Source organism: Metopolophium dirhodum, chromosome 1 (assembly GCF_019925205.1).
Source record: "Metopolophium dirhodum isolate CAU chromosome 1, ASM1992520v1, whole genome shotgun sequence".
Lineage (NCBI taxonomy): Eukaryota > Metazoa > Arthropoda > Insecta > Hemiptera > Aphididae > Metopolophium > Metopolophium dirhodum.
The window spans coordinates 104,961,834-104,974,205 of record NC_083560.1 but is presented as its reverse complement, the minus strand read 5'-3'; the positions used below and the strand labels follow the sequence as shown (position 1 = coordinate 104,974,205).

At 27.5% G+C, this 12,372-nt stretch overlaps 1 protein-coding gene and 1 pseudogene across 1 annotated transcript; one reads left to right on the top strand and one right to left on the bottom strand.

Moving 5' to 3' along the window:
- Window positions 1-3,967: 3,967 nt before the first annotated feature.
- Window positions 3,968-6,863, bottom strand: LOC132949156 (uncharacterized; annotated as a pseudogene).
- A 2,252-nt stretch (window positions 6,864-9,115) lies between these two features.
- Window positions 9,116-11,906, top strand: LOC132937313 (protein Mpv17-like). Its single transcript, XM_061004141.1, has 5 exons — window positions 9,116-9,205; window positions 9,405-9,493; window positions 9,567-9,901; window positions 9,969-10,138; window positions 11,523-11,906. The coding sequence occupies exons 2-4, from the start codon at window positions 9,424-9,426 to the stop codon at window positions 10,101-10,103; spliced, it is 540 nt and encodes a 179-aa protein (XP_060860124.1). The 5' UTR covers window positions 9,116-9,205; window positions 9,405-9,423; the 3' UTR covers window positions 10,104-10,138; window positions 11,523-11,906.
- Window positions 11,907-12,372: the final 466 nt, after the last annotated feature.

Genomic DNA, 12,372 nt, shown 5'->3' with positions numbered 1-12,372 from the left:
TTTTTACGTCGGAAAACGTTTGGCAGAATAAACAGTAAATCAAAATATTATATCGAACTTACAATTGGCGGTTAGTTTTACATCTCGATATTATACTATTATACTGAGTCTACGGAATGTATTACTGTCTATATTTAATATTAAGTCGTCCGGAGAACAAGTGCCGCCATCCCCCAACCGGGCTTGGCAGATACCTACGAGTGCCCAAATCAAAAATTCTGCCAAAACAAACACACACGTGTAAACAAATCAACAGTACCCTTCCCTACAGTACCACAGGCAAATGACCTAATAGTCAAAACATTAACCCTAATAAAAAAAAAATATATATATTATTTTTCTAAAATAATAATTTTAATTTCTATATATTTGTATTTTATATTTTTTTTTACCGGACGTTCTTTAGCCGGATATTTTTGGTACAGGTTCTTTTTAAATCAAATCAATTGCCGCTGGATATTATACACCGGACCAAATGACGGGTCACCTTCGATTTGTAAGGTAAACTTATAACGTATCACACACGAATATGGTGACTGTGATTTTAACGTAAGCCTCGTGGATCAAATTCACTCAACAGAAAGCCACAGAGTTTAGACTTTTTCTGATTTATACTAATATTTTAAATTACAAATGTTATTTCAACTTTTTATTCCTGATATGTTAATAATACTAGCCAACTTATAAATTGTATTTTACCTTATTAAACCATACAATTATTGTACATTTTTATATATTTAGTACCCCTTTAATGTAGAAATATAGTTTAGGGAATAAATATAAATAATTGTTTTTTTCAAGAGTTTGGAAGAGTTAGCAAGACACTAGTACATATTTTCTCTTCCAATACTCGTTATCGTGGTCAGTCAAGAAAGAGTAAAGCAACCTTAGAGTTATAGACCACACAACATTTGTCAATCATAAATATTGTATTATATAGGTAGTGTAAACGCCCAAGAAACAGCCTCAAGACTACTCGGTTATTCCCAAGAATAATGTTGCTCCTATAATTTTTTTGTTGGCAAATGTACTTGCACGGCCGGGTTGAGGTGGATAGGGTGCATAATAATAACGCACGACGACGACGCAAAGGAACAAGACGAGATTACACGAATGATGTGCTCAACGACTAGAAACAGTTGACACAATATTACACAAAAAACTATAAAAATAAAATAATATATAATATCATAATAATACAAAAACTGTAGTTACAAAAAAGGTGCCATAAGAGTGTAAAAATATATTTATAAAAAGGGAATTGGCCGCTATAATATGATTGCAAGACAATATACACGAAAATATAAAGATAATTTACAAAAAAATAATGAGAATAATAATGGGAATAGGTATAGCTATTTATAGTTATAAAGATAATGAGAACAACATACTAATGAGCTTATAATTCACACACGATTTGGTGGATGTCATGGAAGAGTGTGTAGGGATCAGGGGGCGAGTCAAGTCTCCGTGCTGCTTAGCATGTCAAAATGATGTCATATCTTGAATCGTACATTTCTTTTTGACGGTGTGTCTTTTTGCACAAACAGGTAGTTTGGCTTCAATTGTAATTCAAATATTTAAATTTAAAAATTAATAAAATTATAGGTGGAAATTCATTAAAATTTCAGGGGGCACATTATTAAATTAAAAACTAACATTATTACCATCATCATTTTTTGCCAATGAATACAATGTTGAAAATATATTTTATTTAGTAGGTATCAAATTTTTAATAATTATTATTCTAATAAATATATTTAATTTTACATAGAATTTGAGATTTCCTATATTATGTTAAAATTTGAAATGTTCTAAACATACCAAAATAAATGATTGTTATTGATGTTGTAAAATCAATTTTTATTGTAAGAAGTTTTAATGATTTTTTTTTCATTGTATGTAGGTCGAAAAAAATAATATTACATTTCCAAATAACTTATATATTTAATTAATATTAAAAAAGGATTTTATTAGGTATACTATTTATATTATTACCTAGATAATTCAGTTCAGCAGGTTCAATGTATCTAATACAACTTACACGCAGAACTACCTCAACGCCGACTTAAACGGGGCTGTCCTCTCAACCTTCTTAGTTAACTATTCGTGCTTAGATAAAAGAGGAACGTCATATTAAACAGACATTTATATTATTACTTTATTCTGAACTATACATAATTTACATATAATTATTATTGTTATATTCTTATTGTTTAAACACCATTAATATTATTTTATCATGTTAAAATAGTCAAAACTCAAATCTGTACATAATATATCCATAGACATAGATAGCCTAGGTTAGAACATCTTATAATAAAATTTAAAAAAAAAAAAAACCTAGAATATACTATTTATTATCCAAGAAAAACATTAAAAGTTTGATATCTCTATTCAATAAAATGATAAATTAAACAAATTCAATAAAAATAATTTAATGATTTTCTTGTATAATAAATACAATTTTTTGAACAATTAGAATTTATATATTTAAAAGATAGCAAAATTACGCTTTTAAATATATGTCTTAGCCACTTCGTGAAATCGATCTTTTTATGAAGAGATGACCATTTCATGAAATGGAAACTGATATTTTATACTTCGTGCAATTCGAAAATATTTCACAAAATGGTCACTATTTACTCTAACATCGTGTCATTTTTTAATAATAAAACAAATAGTTTTTGTTCTGTGAATATTAGTAGTATTGATTCTAGTCTACCTTGGCACATTGTACATCTGAGTTAATTTTACAATGCTTAATTTTGAAAATATATTTTCACATTATAACTTGTTTCTGGTATTATGGTAAACATTTTTAGTACTAAATACATATTGTTAAAAATGTCTAACCGTCCGTTCTCTTTTAACCAGTCTAACTACACATAAACAAATTTACTGGATGTACCACTTGGTACATCAAGCATATGTTTGAGAATTTTAATTTCAGCTTCCAGTTCATCGATTGGTATACTTTTATTTACCTTCAACTGTTATCAGCAGACCACTAAATTAACCATAATAATAATATTATTAATGAACACACGATTCTGTTTAATAGAATTCCTCACGTTTTCGAAAAAATAAAAAAACACTTTACTGTTTTATAATAATTGGATTTTTCAAGTCATATGCTGAAGTAAAGTGTAAACCGTGTGTTAACTAAAAATACGACTTGTGGCTCGGCGTGGCGTAGTGGCTGAAATCAATCAAGAGTTAAGCCTTGAAGGCTCTGTCAAACAGAAAGTGTTTTTTTACGTCGCATGATTTTGTAATTTGTTTCAACGCGGCGTTATTCATGCGCGTGAAAGCACCACGCTGACGAGCCGACGATAATACGAGAACCTGCTGCGGGCTGCACTATACATCGTTATATTAAAATTAATTAGTTATAGGTTTATTTCCCCATCAATTTTAACTTCGTAGAACTGTATTTCAAAGGCTCAATTTGTTGTTATTATAAATATTATGTTATTATATTGATATAAATCTAATATTACAAAAATACTAGACAACAATAAAAATAAGTGTAAAAAAATAATATTTATATAGATAAATGTATTGTTGTATTTATCTTTATCTAGATAAATTACATTTATATTATCTTTATTTTTATCTAGATAATTTTTTAGTTATCTATAACCAACACTGAACTTCAGTAATCGACGCCTTAAACCTAATAATAAAAATAAAATAAAATAAAAACCATGTCCGACTATTTGGTTACTATTGAAATATTACGTGGTATTTATATAGTTCATTAATTGTCAACATTGAATACCCCTGTCTCCAAAAACAATACGAATTACGAATAACGAACTTTATAATCCATCGTTAGTCGTTACCCGATTTCGGGTATATCTTTGTAGGTATACGATATTTTATTGTTTTTAAAAAGATTCCCATCAATTTTACTTAAATGTCAATCGACAATGTGATAAAATAGTAACCTAGAATGCTAAAATTAGGACTTTAAAATCTGGACTGTCGGAAGACTCTTAGTAGTTGTTGGTTCTGTATTTTTCTCTGAAAACGGACAGCGTGGGTCATTCCTGGTAGCGGATAAGTGAGATAATGCCAAAACCTAAAAATACAATAGAGTAATAAAGAGAAATACAATTGAATACAAATATCAAACTTAAATTTACCATTCTGAGAACGCGAGCTGCTACCTGGTTTGTACTGATCAAATCCAAAACACTGTTCATCTTTCGGTGACAATACCGTCCAATTTACTAGAAAAAACATTTATTTTTTTTTTTCGTTATATAACTTAGTGCACATAAGTAATTATAAAGTTACTTGGGTAAAATTGAACCAACAGTATCTTAGTTGGCTTTCTGGAATTGTTTGTTGACCGGCTGACATCAGAGCTTTTTCATAATCTGTAATATAACACACACGTTGATAATTTAAAGGTAAAATATTTCGTACAATATCAAACAAAGCCGCATAAAGTTTTTCAGTCATACTCCCTAGTAAAGCATAGACCATTGGAAAGGACTAGAAAAAAATAAAAAAGTTAGTGAAAAGTATATTAAGAAAAATTAATTTAGACTATACATAAATAATATAAATTATTCAACACTTGCAACACTTTTGAAAACAACCTGGATAGTAAGAAAACATTTCGAATCTGCTGGAACATGAGGCACAGTCTTGAACATCCCAAACAATGTCAACATGGCCAATTCTTCTCTGTATTTGTCAATTGCATCCATATCTGCAAAGATCACACATACACTCCTTCTATCAAAGTATAATGCTTGTTGAAAGAACCTAGTAATAATTTTTAAAATAAAATGTATAATAATTTGGAACATTCTTCTTTGAAATAATTCAATACAATACATTATTCAATTTGTAATGATTACAAATTAAATACAATAATTGTATGGTTTATGAAAAGTATTCACAACTACAAACACCATGGTACGTATAATTTTATTTTTTGTCACTGAATATTGTCACTAAATTAACTATGCAATTATAAAAATAATTTTCCTGTTTTTAATGTTAAAATAATCATAGCAAACAATTTGGTTACTATTTCATAACGATATTAATATTCAAATAGTGAATAATTCTCATTTCACAGAAAAGTAACATTTACCTACTATGAGAAATTATATCAAAGTTATACTTAAGTTACTACGCTAATATGTGAGAATTATGTCAAATATATTCATTTATAGTATAAATTGTTATTTATATTCAATTATTTCATAAATGGACAATGTCCTTTTATAGCAATATTTTACTATTTGATAATAAATAGGAATTAAATACAATATTCATACAAGAAAAATAAAAACACAAATAAATGTGCCTATAAAATATTATGAAATATTCTAATACATTCATAAATATATCTACCAAGAGTAGATAAATTACTATACACTTATGTAAGTAATATGAAAATATTTAATCGGTACTTATTATTTAAAATTGAATAAATTAATATACGATTTACTTATATTATAACCATATGTGACCAATCATAATAATAGCTTATTAGTTATAAGTTATAACTTATAAACTTAGAACAAACAACTATATTTACTTAGATGGGGGATTTGGAACTGTAGAACCGTAAATGGTATTAGGTACATGCTTCATTCAGTACAACCGCAAGTTGCCCAATGTCAATAGAGGATTGTCCTGGGAATCTTCGACGTCTCATATTTTTCACTTGACCTGAAATCTGAATAAATGTGTAGTTGAGAGCTGTTCCTGTATTATAGCTAACAAAACCAAAAAAATCAGTTAATAATTGACTTAAAATATATTATTTTGCATTGTTCATTATTAATAAGGATGACTAATACTAACGAGTAACAAATAATAATTTAGCATACACAGATAAGTTTGAGACGACTCACTTGATAATTTCATAACTCAAAAAGTTCTCATAAATGAGGTTGTAACTGGTGGATCAATTCCTCTTTCACCAATGGTTTCTCTCAAAAATGGCACATTCAGGTCAATCACTCCGAGCTGGTGGTCGTGGTGTTACAAGTTTGTTGACCGTAGCCTCGTACTTGTAGAGTTTGAATATAGATTTATAAAATAAATTAGTAACAAACACACGTCTATTCAGTTATACAGTTTATTGAGTTGAACATATACAGACAATAGCACTATCTCCATTTTCCACTAATCGCCTTTCAATCTTCCTGTTCCTTATATCTAAATAGGACAATCCCTCCTATATAAAAAGTACTTACTTGCAGTTTCGGGATTGTACCTGTTTATTCTAATTTACAATCATTATATGATTCCGTAATTCTACTTGTTTTATAAATACTACATTTCTTAATTGTTTACTAACTATTACATCCTTGCTTATTTCCTATGTTTAATAATACTTATTCATAACAGTGGTATGAATTCTATTATCATTCAAATTTCAAATGTGTAATAAGAGTTGCAGTGGAAGGCCAGTACTGGTTCCGATTCTTCTGCCGTTCGCATACTAAATACCTATAAAATATAAAATATATTTAATATTATTCTCAAATAGGTAGATAGGTAATTATTTTGGATAACCTATTATAGATACACGCGGTGTCCTCGGACTTTTCGTTTGTAATACTTGAATCCCAAGTTGTCAACATAATATATCCTCGATCGGTTATGGACTCCAGAAATTAAAGTATATGATTCCGACATTTCGACAATTTAACCTCTTTCTCTTCTTCTGCTTCTTCCAATACCTCAACTTCTTCTTCTTCCAATTCCTCTACTTCTTTGACTACTTCTTCTTCATGCACTATATGATCAACTTCATATATAACTGGCAGGAAGTAGCCGTGGTCCGCCAAATGATCTGGGAGAGCAATTATTTCTTCGTTGATCATCATTATTATTATAAAAAAAGAATGAGTACACAAAAAATACAAAAAAATGAGTAGTTTTATTTATATTAATAAGGTATTGCAAAGATAATTGGATGAACCACTAAAGGTAGGTAGGAAATTGAGGGGTGACATTCCAAAACGTAATATTGCCAAAATGTACAAAATTGAGATACGCATCGATTATTATAGAAAAAAAGCGGGAAGTCGATTGGCGCTATCAGAATAAAACTTAATTCAACTATTCCATGAAAAAAATTGGTTCATAAATGTATAAATCATCCATAACGTACTATTTACACAGTCAATTTCGTCCAAAACGTACTATTTTTTTTTAGTCCAAAACGAACTATTGCCCATATTAAAACTATGTAAGCAACTTATGTGGAGGGGACAATTTTTTTCATAACGCACCATTTCCAGTGAAGTTTTCACTTTAATTTTAATATTTATAAATAATTATTGTTTAATACATTTAATTTTAAATAAGATATGAACATGAGCATTTTTATTTGATGTTACGTAAAAGGAGTTATGATAAATTCATTACTTTGTGTACAATTTCTATTAATAGAAAAGTTATCAACAAAATACCGCAGCTATCCGCTGAGATTATTACTGATAGTGTATTAGTGTAGTGCATTATGATGACAAAACGTTTATATCATTTATTTTATTTTATGTTACCAGCTATATAAAGTAAACTAATTGTTTTACCTAATATTCCAGCGTTTTAATTATTTACAAATAATATAATAAATCGTTTTTATAAATAACTGAAATATGGCGAATAGAGCAAAGAAAATGTTGCTTATGTCTACAAAAGTAAGTACAAGTACTTACATATTATTACTTTAAAAATACCATATGGTACCATAGTTAATCAATTATATAATATAGTTACAGTTATTATGGTTCTTAAGTCAATTGCTTAAATTGTACAGACTATTAACATATAGTCTATTACTAGTATTACTAGTTTATATTTTAACATTAAACTAACTATGTAAAATATATTTTTTTAAATTTAGGAAGAAAGTAAAAAAAATGAACTGCATAAATACATGGTTTCCAAGAACACATTTACTGCTATAAGTCCAAATGTAATTTAATTTTATGTTTTAACATACATTTTTAAGAAACTTAGATTTATAATAATAAATTATATAATTTACAGAGTAAAGTGAAATCATGGTTACAATAATCCTTTGCTGACATCACTAGACATGTACATCAAAATAGTCATGTTTATATTTAGTTAAAATACTAATTATTTTTGCTTATTTTAAAATCTAAATATTAATATAATATTACTGACTATTATATTATTTGAAAGGATTTTTTAGAATTTATAAATTATAGTTAGGTCTAAAATTTATCTCAAAATTTTATATTAACATATTATTATATTATACTATTTATATGTATACTAATAATTTTTTAGGTTGATCATGTTCAATATAACTACATACAGAACAATGACAAGACTATTAAATTATCCAAACATCAACTTATATATTTTGATGATGAAAACAACACTAAAGTGAGATTTACTTTTAAAAAAAATGAGTTAAAATAATATATTTTATGGCTACAATTCCACTACCTATCTAATTTATAGAAAATAAATCGACAGCACGAACTGAGTCGGCAGTATGAACTAGGGTTAAAATTAAACAACGACAATAAAAGGCGTACGGTTGGCGTAAACGGCAAACAATGGTACGGATAAACAGGGCATAGTTAACAAAAATTTGAAAATTCATGAGAGTAGTGCTAAGTCCAAGGGCTGTTGAGCGAGTTTTCGTTACTCGTTCATCGTTGCTCGTTGCTCGTTCGTAATTCGTAGCTCGTATATCGTGAATCGTGATTGTGGGAGTTGACTGGGTGTTGGGAATCTGGAAAAAACGTGTCGCAAAGGCGTTACAAAACACTACAATAAAATGTAAAAACGTGGTAATTATTAAATACAGAACTGATTTCTTATTTAAAGACGGTGCATTTAGAAATACTAAATTTTAAATTAAAAATTTGAATTCATTTGGCGGTTAGCTAGGTTGGGTTATCTTTATTTTTTTTCCTCCATGAAGTTTCGGGACCAGTTCCCCAATTCCACAAGTTACAACAACTAACCTTTTTATGTTATCTAGTACCATCATATACCCACGATGTAGAGAAGATATCTTCTCTACATCGTGCGTATACCTAAGTATTTGATAATACTAACAAGTACCAGGTTGCAACAACAGTAATGGTTTGAATGAAATTAACAACATAGTGAATTTTAATTAGTAGTAAATTTAACCAGTATTGGTAGCAGAAAACAGAATTGGCGGTGACATAGGGTAATAATCTATTCAGTATTCATACATTGTTTATAATTAGGTACTTACTAATGAATAAACTAAAATAAATATTGGAAAACTATCAACTTTTAACTTTAATCTATATAGGCCATTAATCTGTAAGCAAATAGGACCAAACATAACACTTAGAAAACTAATAGCACCTAAATTGTCTTTGTCTTGGTAAAATAAACCATAGCCTAGAACAAACATTTAAAATGGCATTTTTTAAATGGTACAGATACTGCAGCCACACGTATCCAATACGGACCAATCTTATTCAGACAGGTATGTAAGATGTAACCTGTAAAAATATGTATAAATGTTTCTATACATTTTTAATCATTAATTATTATGTTAGGTTTTTTGTTTGGTGTTGGTGATTTAATAGCTCAAAGTGCAGTTGAAAAGTGTAAACCTGATGAAATTGATTGGTTACGTATGGTGCGCTTTGCATCTATTGGGTGTGCAGTTGGACCAACACTTAGTATGTGGTACAAATCATTGGACAGATTGGGAACTAATAACACAATACCAATAATTACTAAGAAAATATCAGTCGACCAATTGATTGCATCGCCAATTATTAATGGAGCTGTATTAATGATGAGTAGAGTGTTTAATGGTGATAAATGGCCACAAATTCAAAATAAGCTAGAAGACGACTTTGTGAAAGTTATGCTCACTAGTTATTTGGTAAAAACGTGAACACAAACTTTTTTTAATATTAGATAATATCTTATCCTACATTTTTTATTTATAGATTTGGCCAGCTGTACAAACATTTAATTTCATTATTGTCCCACTACAATACAGGGTTTTAGCTGTACAAATAGTGTCATTAGCTTGGAATATATACCTTTCATTTGTGAGTGCTGGTGGTGGAAAATCAAAATGATCATAACATTTTTAATAAAATGTCTATGCATCAATGTGAGTATAATTTTGTTTAAAATTGAACATTTTTTCATCAAATTATACATAGTGTATTTTATTAAACAATTAATAATATGCTTCTTTATAAACATTTATATACTTATTTATTGTTAAGTTGAGTTTCCAAGTATCCAAGTTAATTATCTACACAAGTTATTTCTTGTGAAGCCAAAAGTAAAAGATAAATTGTGTCTGGTTGATAGTTTTGAAAATTAATTTTATATTTGTTAGTATCATGTACCTTTACACAAAATTATTAAACTACCTACTGGTTTTTCAATATGTTCCTATTAATTTACAGACTGAATAAAACATTATTATAATAATGTATAAATATCATAAAAAATATATAATTCAAAGTTTATATTTTCAAATTTGTATCTTTTAAAATGTATTAAAATATATGACCTAATGAACTCATTTTCAAACCATATCATTTAATATTTTTGCACTTAGAAATTTAGTATTTATAAAGGGTTATAAAATAATGATTTATTTTTTCTTGATTCATATTGTATGTGTATGACTGTTAAGTAAATATTTATTTTGTTTTAAATTTTTGCCATTTAAGAATAACCTTTACTTTGTTTACTAAACCCTGGAGACTAGTAGTAGCCTGAATGTAGTAATTACCTACTATTAATACATGGTATTCAGCGTTACTGTAACGGCGTTAATTTGTTTGTAATGCTTTAAGTAATTTCATCAGAATTATTTCCAAGTAACTGAAATGTAAGGAAATTGCTTTTGATAAGTAATTTCTATAGTATAATTCGTTACAGTTTTGGCGTACTTAATATCTAATGTGAATTTAAAAATAATAATAATATTATAAAATATGTGTCTTATGTGGGTCTTAAGAGGACGCTACCCATACATTTGTTGTCTCTGTCTTACACACGCACGACATAGCAAATTGTTGTTCACTAGTTTCAATAGTGTGCTGTTAATTTTAATACTAGAGTGAATTAACCTATTATAAAACTTTTAGGTAAGAACATTATCTGTGCTTAACCGTTGCCAATATTTTGAAATTTTCATTTTCAAGCAAGATATAAGTATGTAAAATATCAAAAAATTAAAATGCTCATATCTCGCTAAAAAATTAAAATATCGAATAAAAGCCAACGCTTAAGCACAGATAATATTATTATATAAAAAATTGATAATAGGTCAAATCACTCTAATATCAAAACGAACAGCACACTATTGAAACTAGTAAACGAAAATTTGAGTATGTGTGTAAGACGGAGACAACAAATGCATGGGTAGCATCCTCTTAAGTATACCAATATAAGTATACGTAAACACTATTAACACTTAGCTAGTAGTCTTAAATTTTTATGAATGCAGTACCTATATGGCTATTTATTTTTAATAGGTACTCTAAAGAATTCAGAACGAGAACTGAACAAAAGCTATTCAATTTTATAAATTATTATAAATAATTACAATTTACATTATAGAATAATATTATTTTTCTGGTAGGTATATATTATAATATGTACTGATAAATTATAAATCAAAATATTTACATTGCATTGTTATAAATTATTATAGGCATTTGCCCCTGTATAAAAATTATTTTATTTTTATATAATATTAACATAACACAATTGAGAGCTGTTAATTGTTATTACAAACTCAGTGTCGGTCCATCAGTTGCCAGCCAGTTGTATCCTGTATTCATGTTTAATAATTTTTGTTTATAATTTTTTTTTGTATATTTTTTTACAATTACTATACCTTTTAACTATAGTATATTTCTAGTATAGTTCTAGGTTGCTTGTAAAATGACAATAAATTGATTAAAAATTTAAAAAAAAGATTGTTTTTTTTTTTAACAAGTAAGTAACATAGCTACTTTTCTATTTGAAAAGTAAAGTAAATTTATTGCATTTATCTCTTAGTAACAAGTAAAATAACTTAAGAACATTTAAAAGTAATTTTCCAACACTAAATTGGTATTGAAAAATGTTTTCATTTTATTTGTAACAGATTACACAAACAAATCATTTTTTTTTTCATTTTTTATATTTAATTTGTAATTTATTGCATTCCTTAAAAATATAGCATAAAATGATAAAAATAAAATAAAATTTGAAAATATTTTCTGTTCACAAAAGTACATTGACTACAATACTTTATTGTATCAATGAAATTAATAGTAATTGATTATTAAAAATGAAAGCAATAACTGGTATATCATGAATGAAAGTTTAATTTTGTTG